Below are 18,535 nucleotides of genomic sequence, written 5' to 3'. Positions count from 1 at the left end.
TCCCTGACCCTAGTTATGTAGAAAACTATTGATAATAAATAAAATATCACCTCTTTAAGTCTTTCTAACTCTAGACTTCTTCTTTCTATTTTTATGACATCTTTTTGTGACAGTTTACTCAGATCTGGTTCTGAACATGTTCTTAACATCTGAAAATATAGTATAGACTACTTTATGAATACTGTAAACTCGGATATTTATATATATATGTCTTTATCATTACCAATAGAGTGATTTGGTGATAATTGCAATAATAAAAACTAACATTCATATATCTGATTTTTATGCATGCAGATTTCCCCCAAATCGCAATAACCAAGAATGTGTTCAAAGTACATGGATGCCCCACTCTCACTATCATTTTACATGTTCAATGGATGTCAAATTGTGTAAAATATCTAATTTGACATTAAAATAAGAAAGATCATATCATAAGGAACATGTGTACAGACAAACTAATGGACGTATGAACAGACGCACAGACCAGAAAACATAATGCCCCTCTTCTATCGTAGGTGGGGCATAAAAATCTCCCATTTTATTTCATCAAAAATTGCAATGCACACGTGTTCATAATTAAAGACTATATATTGACCTCCACATAATTATATGTGTTGTTTCTTGTGTTACACAGTGTAGTTGGTTTGTTGTCTCATTGGACGTTTACCCAGAATCTCATTTTTTATTAAGGTCAAACATTTTCATTTAAAAATTGTTTAAGTGATATTTGAGGAATTATTTTTGAACATCTTAATTCAAAGCATATCTTTAATTTCTATGTATCTTTTATAAATGATAAAATCACTACAATTTCTTTAACTTAAAATTCATGCTTAAAAAGTTAAGTAATGTATTGCATTATGAAGCTTTTATACATATTCACTACTCTCTTCACCTATAGCTATAATGAATCCTTTAATGACTTACCCCTGTATTCCTGATATCAAAATGACCAGTGGTCAATGCCACAGCTAGTCCTGTCTTTGGTTTACCACTGTCATAAAGAAACAACATATATATCAAACAAGAATGTGTCCAAAGTACACAGATGCCCAACTAGCACTATCATTTTCCATGTTCCATGGACCGTAAATTGGATAAAAATCTAATTTGGCATTTAAGTTAGAAAGACTATACTATAGGGAACATATGTACTGAGTTTCAAGTTGATTGGTATTCAATTTCATCAAAAACTACCTTGACTAAAAACTTAAACCTGTTACTCCCACTTTCATTTTCTATGTTTAGTGGACCGTGAAATTGGGGTCAAAAGTCTAATTTGGCTTTAAAATTAGAAAGATCATATCATAAGCAACAAGTTTCAAGCTGATTGGACTTCAGCTTCATCAAAAACTACCTTGACCAAAAACTTTAACCTGAAGCAGGACGAACAGACGGACGAACGAACGAACGAAGGGATGGACGAACGGAGCCACAGACCAGAAAACATAATGCCCCTCTACTATCGTAGGTGGGGCATAACTAAGTCTAACTTAAAATTTTTATATTGCTAAACATCATAAATTATCTATGGCTCACAATGCTTTTTTTAATATCTATTATTAAATTCTAACTTAAATATAAAACTAACAAATATATAAACCTTAGGAAAATGATCAAGTGGGTACTTACTCTTTATCTTTTGGTACATCATCTTGAACTGTATCTTTTGGTGTATCTTCTTCAACTTTATCTCTCGGTGTATCATCTTGAACTTCCTCAAGGACTAGATTATCTTTGCCCCCCTCTGTTTTGTTCTGATCTGTCTCCTCAAGTTCTACTTTACTGAACAATGATCCGACACCTACTTCATTCTTAGTCTGTGGTACATCACCTTGTTTGGCTGCAAATATATGATAACATATGATGCATAACAAAGGGAATACAATACTAGGAATTCATTTCATTTGTGTGACACTTATTTTTGTGGATTTGAAGCATAAAGATTTAAATTTCAATAAAATACACTTTTCATAGTCATAATAGTCTTATATACAAAGGTGTGTACACACAAAAATAAATTTATATACAGCATTCCAAAAAAATATCAAAACAAAGAGTTTTAGAGTAACAAAATAAACTAAAATAAAATAGCATAAAATAATTTCCAGTGACAAAATAAATACTAAATAATCAAAGGCATAGTTGTACAACATGCATATAACATACAGTGACCTCTTCAGCTGATCTATTTTTGTCCTCTCAATTTTGAATTTCTTACCCTTTTAGAGCAATATTTTTACTTTGGATCATTCTTTTTCATCAACAAATCCTTTCTCAAGTTTAAAATATCAGTGATCATACCAGTAATAACAATGTAGGGTTGATTTTGACATAAAACAGTAAAATGTACATAATTATTACTAACCAAATACTAATGGAGATTCTGGTTTAGTTAATATTGTTGGTTTAGGTAATACCAATGGTTTATCAGCAGGTTTAGGTTTGGATGGCAAGGGAGGCTTATTTAATACTGATTTAGTAGCTACTGGAGGCTTAGACAACTGTCCTTCAGAACTGGATTTTTCTGGTTCCTTTTCTGTGTCAGATTGTGTAGATTTCTGGTCAGGTGATGATGCTATTGTAGGTTCTGATTTTGATTGGTTGACTTCATGATCAGGTGATTCAGATGGCTTTGATGGAATTTCTATTTCTAAACATAAGAAAAAGTGCATAAACACAACATCAAGTAAAAGAATGGTGATAAAACTGAAAGGAAACATTCTCATGAATGAAGCTAAAAAAACAAACTTTAAAAATTTAAATCATTAATATTGTTTAGTCAGTATAATAACGTATATATATCAATTGATGACTCAACATTCATTTGAATTCCAAAATAGTTTTCACTTTTTCTATTGCCACACATTATTTTTACAAAGAATTCATCAGTTCTTATTACTTTAAATATAACTTTAATGTATAACACATTTTGCTCATGTTTTTACTAGAATTTAAAATTTATGTGTCAAGTCTAACTGTCTTTGAAAACATAATTGTTATGGTGAGTTTTGATGGCATGGTAAGTGCTGGACAGGTCCTACTTAAGGGGTTACAAAGTTTAATCTTTCAAAATCAGCTGAATGTTTCAATCCTAAACAAGAGAACAAGCTTCTCAATGATAAATTAATATTTTGTCAAAATCCTATGGAAATCAAACAAGTCAATATATAAAAAAGAAGATGTGGTATGATTGCCAATGAGACAACTATCCACAAAAGACCAAAATGAAACAGACATACAAATCTGTTTTAGTAAAAGTGTTGGATATCCCCATTAGTGCATGCAGGACCACAAATGGGCTTTAAACATTGTACCTTAATCTAAATAAAAGACATAATAATGTTCATATTAAAAGAGAACAATGAAACAGCATTCTTCAAGTAGAACAAACCAAAAGCAATGGATGTATAATGACAAAAGAGTTCTAAAAATAATCCCCAAAAAGTTTTGATTCAAACCATACAAAGAAGTAAGTACTGAAATACAGACTAACTGTTTAATTTATATTCTTCTAATAGAGCTATAAGTTATAGATAATGCATATTTTAAGGTTTTTCTTGTCGTAGAACACACCGAGGGGTGTCAGGATTGATCAAAAGAAAGACCGACCGTAGGGAGGTCTTTCTTTGAGCAATCCTGACACCCCGAGGTGTGGTCTACGACAAGAAAAACCTTAAAATATGCATTATCTGACTTATATACCGTCAAAAAAATATTATTTTTTATAAAGATTTGCTAAATTTAGTATCCTATTTTACCGACAACACTAAGTGGGATATTCCTTTCTAATACGTCCAGTTTTTTTAATATGCCCTAAGGCTCATTTAGAATGTGAAATAAAACTCACTAATTGATCTAGATATAAACTTTTTAAAAAATATTACTGTAACTGCATGAAGTAAGACACAAATGTATTGTTACCATCCGATAACGGTGTATAACAAATACAAGACACATTGTAAGTAATTTATTTATTGTAGCTTATGGAAAAGGGGGAGGGGTATGTTTTTTTTTTCTATTTGTAATGTAATTTCTATCGCGGAAAAGTGGTTATTTTTTTAACAATTTTAATTGAATCGAATGAAAAATTCAGAAAGATTGTCTTTTGAATAGCAATACATTTAATTAACAGATAATCAGGATATAATTATATACCCTCCGCACCCGACCCTTTTCTGAGTTACGTTAATATTATTCAATAGAATACAAGATTATCTTATTAGTTCATCATTTGATAGAGTAAAAGGTATAGATAAATTTAAAAAAGTTAAGAACTGACACAAAGACGAATATAAATACATGTAGGTCACAGTATGATTTCCTATTCAGTGTTTATCGTCCTGAACATGCATGAAATATTTGCCACTGGACGTTAAGCAAGCAACTAAAAATCAACCAACCTATTCAGTGTGACTCAATAAGATTTTCAAAATCTAACACACGAATATGTTAAATCTGGCTTTTTATTTATGAAAGTCTTTATTAAAATTCATCTCACATATATGATAATGTTTCTTTATTGTAGCGATAAAATAACAAAACTTCACGTTATAATTTGTTTCTAAAATTAAAATGCGGGCAATGAAGGTTTCTTTTATATCTATCATCGATTGAACTTTAAAATATAAATTTCCAAATCGGCAACAAAAAACTTTCAGACGAATAAAATTTTGAAGTAAATTATAGATTGCATTTTTATCAAGGAAAATAATGACCTCACACAGGTCATTATTTTATGCCTTTGAGCATATTTCATTGAAACATGGTATCGTCCAGGTTGATTCTGAAAAAGAATGACCTGTCGTTCTGAAAGAAAATAACTCCATATAGGTATATAATTTGAAGGGGTTGGTTCATGGTATACTATCTTCAATCAAAACTTTAATATTCAATCTGATACAGGACAAACAAACTTTGGATTGAAAGCACAGACTGGAAAACAAAATGGCTCCCTACAATTACAAGCATGGCATAAATAATCACTAATTGAAAAGCCCCTCAGGAAAGGTATGTAGGAACCACCTAAAACATTTGACACTGCCCATTGAATAAATTGCAGTAGACACCTAAAACATTTGACACTGCCCATTGAATACATTGCAGTAGACACCTAAAACATTTGACACTGCCCATTGAATAAATTGCAGTAGACACCTAAAACATTTGACACTGCCCATTGAATACATTGCAGTAGACACCTAAAACATTTGACACTGCCCATTGAATAAATTGCAGTAGACACCTAAAACATTTGACACTGCCCATTGAATACATTGCAGTAGACACCTAAAACATTTGACACTGCCCATTGAATAAATTGCAGTAGACACCTAAAACATTTGACACTGCCCATTGAATACATTGCAGTAGACACCTAAAACATTTGACACTGCCCATTGAATACATTGCAGTAGACACCTACCAGGTCTGGTTATATTTTCCTTTGTCTCTGTGGATGATATTGTTATTGTGCCTTTTTGAATAGGTGTTTTTGTTACTGTTATGGTTTCACCAATACCTGGCTTTACTTCTGTGTCTGTTGAAGTTACTGAAGAGGGAACACTGTCATCTGAAATTAAATATTTTATATCATTTTGCTGTAATTTTTTTTTAATATCTATAATCTTTAATTATGTGACCCCCAATAAAAATTAAGACTGTAATCATCAGGAATAAATAAATTTGGTGTATTACTGTCTTCTGATTGGTTAAAAGTATTACTTTTATTTTCAATGTTGTCAATTTTTATGGCAACATGCCCAACGTATATACAGGCAACAATACGTTGTGTATTCATACGCCAACATGTGTGTACGTTGTTATTGTTAATATAAACTAGAACACACCCGCGAAATTGCGGGGAAATATCTATATAGCGTATGTAAACTGTAAAAAAAATTATAACTGGAGAATTCCAGGAGAGGTATCAAAAGTCAAAAGTACTTGGGGACTGGGCACAGTTTTTTTTGTCCTCCCCCTTTTTTCCAAATACCGATTTTTATTCTTTCTGTTTTTCTGTATACTATGAACATACATAAATATATACTATAATTACTATACAAAACGGTCACTGATATATTAAAAGTCACCCCAGTAAACTATTGGAATTTATAGTAAATTATAGCAAATTTATACACTTTATTCATATTATATATGTATGTAGTATACAGAAATATTTCTGTGACCGCCGTGGATAGAAAACTATTGGAATTGATCATATATATAAATAGCAAATACACTTTATCTATAGTATATGTATGATCATATAGTATACAGAAAAACGTAAAAAAATAATTATTCTGTCCCAAGTACTTATGCAAATTATGTTTAATTTCAAAACAGGCCTTTAGGGCAGCAGAAGTCTTTTACATTTCTCAAAAAGTCAGTCCGATGTCGGAAACAATATATGGACGCCTGTATTTTCGTTTTACTCCCAAAATAACCCAAACTGAAATACTTTAAGCAAGGATGATAAATGCTAGAACACACCCGTGAAATCGCGGGCATCCAGAGCGTGGTTGAAAGTATGTAAAGTGTAAAAAAATAATGAATGGAGAATTTCAGGAAAGGTAATAAAAGTTATAGGTACTTGTGGACAGGACAATTGTTTTTTCTAGCCCGGCTCCTAATTTTTTTCCTCCAAAACTCCTATAATTTTTTTTTCTATTGATTTCAATAATGTTAGCGTTTATCTGTATATTATGAATATACATTACTATAAATAAAGTGTATTTGCTTTTTACTATATATATCAACTCTCAATTTACTAACCGATCCACGGCGGTCATTGACATATTATATAGACCCTCTCTATTTACTTAACTCAGTGACTGCCGTGGATAGCAAATTTGAAAATGATAGCAAATAGCAAATACACGTTATTCATAGTCTTTGGTATATACAAAGTACAGACAAAACAGACAAAACGCAAACCGGATGTGTAGTCTGACTTATAATTTCGTCCAATGTCGGAAAGATATCCGGACGCAGTTTTTTTTGTTTTTCTCCCAAAATAACCCAAACTGAATAATTATAAGAATGGATGACAAATGCGATAATACATGGTAGGACACAGAGGCATGATGATTGATTTATTGCGGAAGGAAGAGAAGCGACACACAAAATGAGGTCTTCTCGTTTAATAGTATAGATAATATAAAAAAGTTCTTTGAGCCTTAATTTTGATAGAAATTTATTTATAATGAATGGCAATAATTTATTTTGAATTCATTAAACCATAAATTAATTTTTGACTCTTCACATTTAACATAATCAGCGAAAAGGATTATTCAATGTGAAGAGTCAAAAATAAATTTTTATGGTTCAATAAATTCAAAATAAATTATTGCCATTCATTAAATAAAATCTATTTTTTTGTAATTGCTTCACATCTTCCCCCCTTGGACTTATGAAATTCAAACTAAAGAAGAGTATACCTGACTTATCACTGGACATGGTACTGCTTCCCTCCATGATAGGTATATCTTTAAGAGCATTCATGACTGTACTCCCAGGTCTGCCCCACTGTCTCCTAGCTGCATCAGCTGCTATATCACTTGGATTCAGGATAACCTGGTCTCTGGCACTGGTGGCTTTAATTAATAAGTCAATGGGCTTTATCAATAGATATAGCTTCTACCACTGCATTAAGTGTGAAGAGAATTTTCTCCACTTCCTTGCAAATATATAATGTGAGGCTTGATAGTGGAGAATTATTTTTTTACACAGATTTTACAATCTGTTTCTCTTATGATTTTTGGATGGATGTAGACATAATCTTTTACTGATTTTAAAGAGATGCGTTTTTCTTTGATGTGACATCATAGGGCCTGGATGTCTTTTAAGATGTCTCAATAGGAAATTCTGAGGAAAGCAAGAAAATTTGAAGTTATATCTAATTTTCGACACATGAATTACTGAGGTTAATCTAACTACTTGTTGATTTAAAATAAACACTGTAAATTAAGAAATTATTGCGTGCATTTATTATTGCGATTTTATCATTTTAGACTTAAATGCGATTTTAATTTTAACGATTTTGAGAAAAATCCTGTTTAATTCATATAAAATATTTCAAATTGCAAGTTTTAATTTTTGTGTTTACAACTCTGTCGCATTTTTCGCAATATTGAATTGACAGTATTGAAAAGGAATAAATAGGCTAAGAATTAGATATCTTTAAAGAAATTACTGCCTGTAAAGCCCATATTCGTAGTTTATCCTTATTTCCTATGGAATTGGAATATTTTTTTCCATTCGATTTAAACTAGACTTGAAGTAAGTTTGTCAGTTCTTCTTTCATTACCATCAAATTAGTGTAGGAGATTGTCTATATATAAGTAATGTACCTTCCATAGCAGATGCTGTTTCCTGAAGTGGGAGTCCTTTAAGTCTGTCGTCTATCTTGTCACCCCATCTTGACCTTGAACTTTCAGGTTCTTCCTCTTCTTTTATTTCAAAGGCAGGTTTTTCATCTAGAGCTCCCCATCCAGCTCTTGGTGGACCCTTAAAATCAAACAAATTAGTAGACTGTAACAAATAAAGGTTAATATATAATTTTGGAGCTAAAAGGACAGATTTAAAGAATCTTTGTTCAGCAAACCATATAATTCTATTCTCAATAAGAATTTATATTTCGGCATATTGAAAAACAAGAATGTGTCCCCAGTACACGAATGCCCCACTCGCACTATCATTTTCTATGTTCAGTGGACCGTGAAATAGGTGTAAACCCTCTAATTTGGCATTAAAATTAAAAAGATCATATCATAGGGAACATGTATACTAAGTTTGAAGTCGATTGGACTTCAACTTCATCAAAAACTACCTTGACCAAAAACTTTAACCTGAAGCGGGACAGACGGAAGAACGAACGGACGGACGGACGGACGGACGAACGAACGAACAGACGGACGAACGGACGAACAGACGCACAGACCAGAAAACAAAATGCCCCTCTACTATCGTAGGTGGGGCATAAAAACATGTGTTATTGGAGCTAAAGGAACTAATTTCAAAGACATGTTTGTTCAGTATACCATATATTTTTATATTTCATAAGAACCTACATTTCGGCATGGTGAGAATAAAAACATGTTGTAACTTGTAATATTGGAGAATCTGTTAAAGAAACATTAATGATACATACCCTTTGATTAACTCCCTTTAGAACCTCGATCAATGATACATACCCTTTGATTAACTCCCTTTAGAACCTCGATCAATGATACATACCCTTTGATTAACTCCCTTTAGAACCTCGATCAATGATACATACCCTTTGATTAACTCCCTTTAGAACCTCGATCAATGATACATACCCTTTGATTAACTCCCTTTAGAACCTCGATCAATGATACATACCCTTTGATTAACTCCCTTTAGAACCTCGATCAATGATACATACCCTTTGATTAACTCCCTTTAGAACCTCGATCAATGATACATACCCTTTGATTAACTCCCTTTAGAACCTCGATCAATGATACATACCCTTTGATTAACTCCCTTTAGAACCTCGATCAATGATACATACCCTTTGATTAACTCCCTTTAGAACCTCGATCAATGATACATACCCTTTGATTAACTCCCTTTAGAACCTCGTCCCTTTTAAGCTGTAATGCACTTCTGTAATAACACAAACATATTCATTATCTAAATAACACAAACATATTCATTATCTAAATAACACAAACATATTCATTATCTAAATAAATCAAAACATAATTATAACTATAGTTTTGTTCTTTCTTTTAATATATATATATATACTCATAAATGTATATAAATGAAAGTAGAAGTAAGGTAAACTTAGAATCAAAAACATTTAGAGGTGAAAACACAGTATTGAAAAAAAGATACATGTCTTAAGAATATGTAAAGTTTTTAAACTTTTTCATGAGATAGCATCTTAGAAGGAAATTCATTTGATTTGTAGCAATACTATTCATCAGATGCTACTGGTCAAACTATGAATCTTATATAACCAAAATATCAAACATTAGCTTAGATATAAAACAAACCGTAAATATGCAAACTAAATCTAGTTAGTTTCCTAATATCTGAATAATTATGAAAATAAATTTGCTTTATATTGAAATTCTTGCCTACTTTCACTGCAGAAGGAAGCAGATAAATTCCTATGATATGCATACTTAGGTCTTTCCTCTGGTGAGTTCTGTGCTCCAATAGCCTTGAGGGCACCAGTCATTCCTATCCCTGGGGGAGATTGTACAGGCTCTGGTATAGCAGGCTCTGAACCAATAGCCTTCAGAACTCCTGTAATACCAACAGCTGGAACTGGCTTGGCAACTGGAGGAGCTGAACCTGGTCTAAATAATAAAACTAGTTTATAAATACCATGAACTTTCCTGTTATATATGCAAGATTATTTTTTCCTATTTCAACATATTTAGTTGGGCATAACATAAAATTGGGTAAAAGTGTTTCTATAAACATGATAAAGTTTATTACTTAATTCATTGAACAAATGAATATTAAAAAAAAGAAATACCATACTGTAAATAAGGAAATTGATGCTATGTTTTATTGACATAAATTGTGACTGGTTTGCATTTACATTGTAATTTTGAGTGACTCTTTAAAAATGCCACTGACTTGCTCTAATAAATGTTAAATATGTCAACATGTCCTATCTTCTTTAACAATATAAACCCTGACTATTGTAAACTTCTAATATACCTGTCTTTTCCTTGTGCATATCTTTGTGCCTGGAATTATTCAAATATTCAAAATAAATATAAAATTTTAACTTATAAGAAATTGTGACCTATATTTTTAATTATAAATAAATACATATTATTTTTTTTTGTGCTAATTTAAGAAGAGTTATGTGTTAATTGTGGTGTTTGCACTGTATTTTTTGGTGTTTATGTATTAGGAGCTCCATCAGTGAATGTCGGTCATAAAGTCTATGTAGGTAAATAATAAAATAATACTGATATGACAATTAGTAAACTTATCATCCTAAATGTCAGCTATATTTTGTATAAGCTGGTTGGCCTAGTGGTCTTGTGCATAGGACACAGTGGGTGTGGTGTTATCACATTGTAACAGGGGTTTCAATTCCCTAGGAAAGAACTAAACTTTGCAGATCAAATATTGTGGGGTTATATTTTGGGCCAAGTGTGTATATTGATTTAACATATTTACATCAATTGATATTAACTTATGTTCAGACTCAAAACATTACAAATTCAAATAATGCATCAGAGATTTGCTTTTAAATATAAATTTGACACAGGTCTTGGTTTTATATAAATGATCTTATACTAGTATGATGTTTCGCTTCATCAAAGGCACATTGATAAATTCCTGTCACCAACGCAATGGATGGTTTTCTACAAAAATTGCTGAAAAAATTTCAGATGATATTATTTTATATATCTTACCTGATGATTCCTCATTCTTTCTTCTTTCTGTACCATTTCTCTCCTCTGTCTCTCTAATTGTTCCTTTAACTGTCTAGCTTTGTCATCAGCTTGTTGCTATAAAGATATTATGAAGTATAGTTAACTCTCTTGATTTGGCTGTTTATCATGTATGTAACATAATTGTTTTTAAAATACCCCTAGCTATTAGACATTTTTATCATTTCTGATCTTATCCAAATTATAAATTCTCCTGTTCAAATTATGTTCTAATTTGAGAATCATCCAATGTTTGATTCATTTAAATAATTCTATCTAATCATCTCTTTATTGAGTGTCAAAAATTGCTTACTTTTCTTAATGTAAGCTATTATTGTTCATTTTAAAATTATTTTTTTGTTTGTAAACCCAACTCACTCTTAAAGCTTCAATTTTCTTTTTCCTAACTTCTGCTTCGTTATTCTGAAAATTATAACAAAAAATGAGCAATATTAAATGGTTTTATTTTAACATTCAGAGGTAATATCTTTTCGTAAAAAGATAAAACTTTTTCACCTTCTGTAAACTGTTGTGCATAATTGTCTTAAGATTTTTCTATTTCATTGAGAATTTTTTAAATCTTTTAAATCTGTGAAATTTGTAAATACTAAATTTTAAATTGCAACATGTTATAACATTTTATCCCATGCATAACTTTCAATGACAATGAACCCTAACTGATGGGGCAGTGGTATGTTATCTCCATGGAAATATGATATGCTAATGATTACACAACTGCAAATATAATATTACTGTTCATGACTCATAAGTGGTTCCCAGACACAGACCTGCACAACTTTTAATAGATTTTTGCTCATGTTGCCAGCACCAAATTGGGAGACAAAAAAAGAACACTTTTGTCTAAACTGCCAAACTTTGTCAGACAGACACTAGAACTGGATAAATATTCAAAATCTGAAGCCTTGTTGGATCACTCTAAAGTCAATATTAACTCAGCTAAATACCACTGTCACACAATATTCTTACATTATATCAAAGATTTTATATAATTACCTTATCATTTCTTCTTTCATTATAATTAGCTTGTCTGATCTTTTTCAGTCTTTCTAAATACTCCTATCAAATACAATAGTAAGAAGAAATAAAGGGTATGAAAATATAAAAAAGTCTTTCAGCATTTTGTGTTGTTGTGTTGCTGTTTAATTGAGATATACCCAAACATTTCCTTTATCCAAACAAATCATATGCATTTATAGGGTTTAAACAACTAAATCTTTTTCATTTGAAAATACAACCTTATAGGTTATACCAGTATAATACATGTTATGACCTTTTATTTTGTGTTAGGTTTTGTTTGTGGTTTTGATCAAAATGGGTCAGTTTCTTATTTGCTGAGTTCATTATTTATGTTTATGTTTAAGGATTTGAAAGAACAGTGAAAAGATAATAAGGGTCAATATTGTGGTAAAATGTCTTCTTATAAAGAGACACACATGAACATTTCTCAATATTGATTTCCATAAATAAATCTTCAATGGTAAAGGAAACTAGGTTACCTTAGGCCTGAAAAAAAAACTAACAAGGTTTGACACTATAAATACAAACTCTCTTAAATAATATTCAATCACAATTATTCTGTCAAAATCTGCTACTGAAATAATATTTTCAACATTCACTAATGTTCTACCTCTTCTTCTTTTCTCCTAGAATCAGCAGATGAAGGTCTGCCATCATCTCTCATCGGTGAAGGTGAGGGGGGTACATTCCTTGGGGACTCGTATGGTGCAGCTCCCTGAAATATATATAAATAAATCTGTGTTTCAGACTATTTCTAACTTTATTGATTGCTGCTAAATACTCAAAGTCAATGAAGTATGTCTGAAGAAAGAAGACCAAATAATTTTAGATATAAGATATACCAATGCTAATATAAAATATCTTTGACTTATCATAAATGGTTCCACTTAAACTGACCTTATCACAAACTTTAGCATATAAACCATTCAAAAGTTTTATAAATAATTATCTCCATTGAAATGAGATGTGCCAAAGCTCCTACACTACATCCCAAATAACATTGATTTACCATTTTTGGTTCTCCTTAAACTGACCTAAGCACAAACTTTAACATATTGTTGACTCTTACACCACAAACAGAATGCCTATCAGCATCCATTAAAGGGAGATAAATTTGGGATCTGTTTCCATCCAAATAAATATATATTGATTGTGTGAACTGATCTTATTCATGTATCAAATATTACAAGTATTCAAGGTATTATATAAAAAAAAGAAGATTTGGTATGATTGCAAATGAGACAACTCTCCACAAGAGATGCAAATGATGTTATGTTTATATTTCTTGTGGAAATACTTAATGAAACAGCAAATATAAGATATTCTCTTTGATTAAAATATTAGAAAGAGTGTCTTAAAATGTCTTGGCATTCAGACTCTACATGTCTTTATACCCAAATACAAATCCACCACCTACCCCAAACAATTCAGCATTTCCTCTCCTTCTATTTGCTTCAGCTTCTTGTTTCCTTTGAATAAAATCACCAACAATTCTGGCTCTCTCAGCAGCATCAGCACCCTTTTGCCTAATAAATCCCAAAATAATCATTATAATATCTGCAGCATCAGCACCTAGTTGTCTAAAAAATCCTAACTCTACATTTTGTGGTTTCTTTTTTCAGTTTGTAATTTCATGAACTTGATGTTGGGAGATCTTCTATAGTCTCAATTGAAACTATACACAATGTGTCTTAGATCAAGGGCTAGACCTATAACTGTTGACCCCCAAATATCTTTTCTTGTTTTTGTGCAGTTGGCATGTTGTCTCATTGATAAATACCCCATACCTGCTTTTTATTTATTTTGTATCAAGAATGAACTGTACACATTTTTTGTATTTTTTATTGTAACTAACTGTTCCAAAAATGAATATTTAAAGTTAACAAGAAATGTTTTGGTTTTATTTTACTTTCAATTTATCTACTATCAAATACTTACATTAATAAAAAAAAATACATACCTATTTTCTTCGGCCTGTTGTATGGGGTTGGCAGCAGGACCCCTTGGTCCTTCCCCAGCACGGTTCCATTTAGGAACAGCCTGTTGTTGTCTAGGTGCTGCCATGTATGCAGCTCCACCTGTTGTCAATAATTTTAACATTGTAAAGAAATCAGAAAGAATAAAATCTCTGTTTAGGAATATGATGTTTTCCATTTGTTTGATGTGTTTTAGCATTTGATAAAGAACTGTTTCATTTGAATTTTTCTTGTATTTTGTTATTTTCTTTTTATACAGAAAAGGTTATGATCAAGAGCTAACACCACTCAATATTTTTGAAAATATATTTGTATATTGTTTCTCAAGATTTTAAATGTTGTGGTATCAAGGGAATGTACAAATAATCTGTGCCTTGATAATGGTTGTTCTATCATTTGTCTTTAAAGGAACTTTTGTTGATTGAGGAACAATAGTGTTTACTTGGATACTTGCTCTTGTAGTTTTGTATGTGAATTTGTTGAACATTTTTTTTTATAGATCTATGAAAACTTGTACCCACAAATTAAAATGAATCACTTGACTGATGCTTCCATTAAATCTGAACAGGAAGAGCTTTCTGACTTTATCCAAGGTTTCAGAAACAGATTGTGAAAGGCTGAGTGGGATATACAACATTTAAATCTGTAGGTATATCTAAATACCTGGAGCGTTTTGTCTGTTATTTCTGTCTCTGTCTAACTTATCTAAGTAAGCATGATAATCAGCATAATCACCTCTATTATTTGGCTGATTATTCTGTGCTGCTGGCTGAAAAACAAAGTTAAAGTCATAAGAAACTCAAAAAAAAAAAATATGCACATGTTTTTTATAACTAAATGGATAGTTTTCACTATACAACTTATGTACATATACTTTTTTCTGAGGAAAATTCTTCAATTTGTCCACATTTAAAAGATGTTTACTTATTTTTAATTGCTTGCTTCCAGGAAGCAATTCGCCAACATATTTTCCGTATGCATAGTGACCTGAGCGTAACCCTCCTCGTAAAAATCCAATGATCGCAATACGCATGGATCTGTCATTAAAATGAACAATTATCTGATTGTACATGTTAAACACGTGCTCAATGCCCATGCTTTTTGTTATTTGTTTACTCTAAGGTGACAATCAGTAAACTTCCGCTTTAAAACAAGGCATTTAATGAGCAGCCATATTTGTTAAATCATAACAGACAGAGAGAAAAAAAATTGACTATTATACGATATATTTGCGTACAAAATGAAATCAAAGAGCTGAAAGCTCTGAAGTGGAAGAAGGTGAATAAAAGGTAACTTGAATTACCATAAAAGCAGCCCCACTAACCCAGGCTGCTTTGTTCCATTATCGTTATAATGTATTTTTTTTCTTCAAACAGGAAAAGGTCATAAGTACATGGATTTCCCATCCGTACAATCATTTTCTATGTTCAGTTGACTATGAAAATTAGGTAAAATCTTTAATTTGGCAGTAAAATTAAGAAGATCATATCATAAGGAACACATGTGTACTAAGTTTCAAGTTGATTGGATTTCAACTTCATCAAAAACTACCTCGACCCTAAACTTTATAACCAGAAGCAGGACGGACGGACAGACTAGAAAACATATTGCCCACAAATGGAGCTTAAAAAAGTAAGGCTCGTTACATACCCGCCAACTTTTGAAAGTTCCCAATTCCCATATGGGTTTTTCCTGCACAAATTTTTTTTTAAAGGTTACAATTTTTAGCGATGTATTTTGCACGATCTTGATTGTCTAGAAAAAGTGTCTTATTTGTATGATTAACTTACATGCCTTTTTCTTAAGTCTGTTTGCATGATTCTAGTTTTAATTCGGTAGAAAAAATATACATGAAGCTAGCAGACCAGGGTTTATTTTCCAGAGTAAGAATATTAGATGCTTGTTGAAATTTCCAATTTTAAATTATGCACAAAGATGGACCTTTAACAGGTTGGGAACAACACTCCAAATGAGATTAACCTAACTGGAAGATCAGTATAACCCACTGTAAAAAATGAGCACCAAAAAAGTCATTTATATTCATATTATTTGATGAAACTTTACCCCAAGAACTATGCATCTATAAAGTACTGAATAGTCAAAACATGTCAAAAGAATTTTCTGTTGTTTCTAAACTTATATCTTTTTTAATAATTTGACCCCTCATTTAGAAAAGTTGTTCCAAATATGAATTTTCCCACTTTTGAGTTTAATAAAAATCTTCAAAATGTACTTTATTTTTTTTCAACAGTAAAATGACCCCTTGTTTTAGGGACAGTCCCTCATTTAAGGGACACCACTCATAATTGGGGTGGGGGTGGGGTGGGGGTGGGGTGGGGGGGTCCCAACCTAAATACAAAAATAAAATATGTTACAACCAGTATTATGTCAATAAATTGTCAATAAATAAGTGAAAAAATACTATTTACTATCTTTATCATGTTTTTGGTAGTACAGTAGACTCCGGCCAATGGGATACCCAGATTGTCAGCTAAAAATATCTGATTACCCGATTTATTCAATAAGACGATGAATGTATATTCATTAACTATTCTACAATAATGAGTAGATCTATTGCTTAATATGTGAAAGGGCTGGAGGATTGATGGAGTGATTTTTATCAATAACATCACCACGATGTTTGTGAAATAAAATTATCAGCTGATTATGTAGCTAATGAATAAATTTGTTTCCACTTGCAGTTTTTAAATCCTATATTTATTAAAATCAATTAAATGTCCTGAAGTATTTATGTAAATTATTATCTTCCATCCATAGTTTGTCTTTACTTGTTTAGTAAACAAATTATTTACATTTTCACACAGGTCAACTAATTTGGCTATAAATAGATTAAAGCATGTCTGTGTAGAATCTCGTAATTGTTATAATTTTATTTCTTTAAATAATCAAATTTAAATTTATGAAAATATTCATGATTGATAAAATAGTATTGCTTGAAGTTTACGCTTTCAGAGACTATTTATGTTTAGGTCATGGTTCTTCACATAGTTGTAAACAAACCAATATGGCCGACACACGTGATTACCTTTGCACATGTGAAAAAAATATTTCTGACAAAAGTCAGATTTCTCTTGTCAAAAGGAATTTATATTTATATTGCAATACATTCTTCAGAAGGAGGTACATTGAGTTTCAATTATATTTCTTTTTCTATGAGCTTAGATTTTAATCACATTCTCCAAACAGCAACTATTGCTCTTGTCAACTGAGTCTTGAATAATTTTATAAATAGATTCAAACCATTTGGAGTAGAAGGGCATCTAATTCACATGACAAAGGAAAACAATGAATTAAGACAACAATTTAATAAGAAATATATCCTTTTTATTTACAAAAAAACAAAATCTTCTTGTCTGCAGGATTGCAAATTCGTAACTTCAAGGGCGAACTTGTAAACAGGGCGAGTTGTCCCGATACCAAATTCACGCATGCGTAATACAAATATCTACAGTTAAAACATCCTGTGACAAGTAAACAAATAACGTTCATGTGGATGAGATGAAATCTGATAATTTACATAAATAAAAGGGTCATATTTACGATAGTGATTGTTTTTCAATCCTAATTTACAAATTAAATGATTCAGATGCCTAATCATGTGTAAAAATCGGTGTCAGGAATCTTAAGTTGTTATGAAATTCTAATACACAAAACGAATGCGGCATACGGAGGCTCAATGCCAAAGGTCAGCCCCTTAAGTCTTCAGAAGACTTAACGTCTTCTTCCACTAAAAATTGTGCACAGAGGACTAAGTTTATGATATATACATGCATTGGTTCAAGAATTGGATAAACATTATTTTTCACCACTCACTCGTTTCATATGACTTTAAATGAAATCTTTAAAAAAAACATATCAACAATTAAATTGTTTGTAACTTTTCATTAACTGACATAATAGATAAAGTACAATTTCCAAGAATTATATTACGTTTGTAGTATACTTTAGTGTGCTTATATTATCACATTTGGGGAACATTCAACAAAAATGTGAATTCTGTTTCAGTAAATGCTGATACAAATAAATGTTATTGAAATCTAAAATGTGAGCTTATATTTTGTCCTG

At 31.2% G+C, this 18,535-nt stretch overlaps 1 protein-coding gene across 7 annotated transcripts in view; it reads right to left on the bottom strand.

The window, feature by feature from the left end:
• Positions 1–18,535, bottom strand: part of LOC143084898 (serine/threonine-protein kinase Nek1-like) — a 49,285-nt gene that overhangs the window by 13,251 nt on the left and 17,499 nt on the right. For 6 of the 7 annotated variants that reach the window (XM_076260960.1, XM_076260956.1, XM_076260961.1 and 3 more), the window contains exons 20-36: positions 15,113–15,218; positions 14,434–14,551; positions 13,891–13,999; positions 13,084–13,188; positions 12,450–12,512; positions 11,814–11,858; positions 11,418–11,513; positions 10,708–10,736; positions 10,161–10,337; positions 9,582–9,633; positions 8,352–8,508; positions 7,440–7,595; positions 5,426–5,572; positions 2,369–2,653; positions 1,633–1,843; positions 928–994; positions 51–149 (exon numbers count right to left, since the gene is read on the bottom strand). In XM_076260960.1, the coding sequence (XP_076117075.1) occupies positions 51–149; positions 928–994; positions 1,633–1,843; positions 2,369–2,653; positions 5,426–5,572; positions 7,440–7,595; positions 8,352–8,508; positions 9,582–9,633; positions 10,161–10,337; positions 10,708–10,736; positions 11,418–11,513; positions 11,814–11,858; positions 12,450–12,512; positions 13,084–13,188; positions 13,891–13,999; positions 14,434–14,551; positions 15,113–15,218 (2,022 nt within the window). The remainder of the gene's footprint in view (positions 1–50; positions 150–927; positions 995–1,632; positions 1,844–2,368; positions 2,654–5,425; positions 5,573–7,439; positions 7,596–8,351; positions 8,509–9,581; positions 9,634–10,160; positions 10,338–10,707; positions 10,737–11,417; positions 11,514–11,813; positions 11,859–12,449; positions 12,513–13,083; positions 13,189–13,890; positions 14,000–14,433; positions 14,552–15,112; positions 15,219–18,535) is intronic. The other variant, XM_076260962.1, reaches the window with a different exon arrangement.

Source organism: Mytilus galloprovincialis, chromosome 8 (genome assembly GCF_965363235.1).
Source record: "Mytilus galloprovincialis chromosome 8, xbMytGall1.hap1.1, whole genome shotgun sequence".
Taxonomy (NCBI): domain Eukaryota; kingdom Metazoa; phylum Mollusca; class Bivalvia; order Mytilida; family Mytilidae; genus Mytilus; species Mytilus galloprovincialis.
This window is presented reverse-complemented; position numbering and strand designations above follow the sequence as displayed.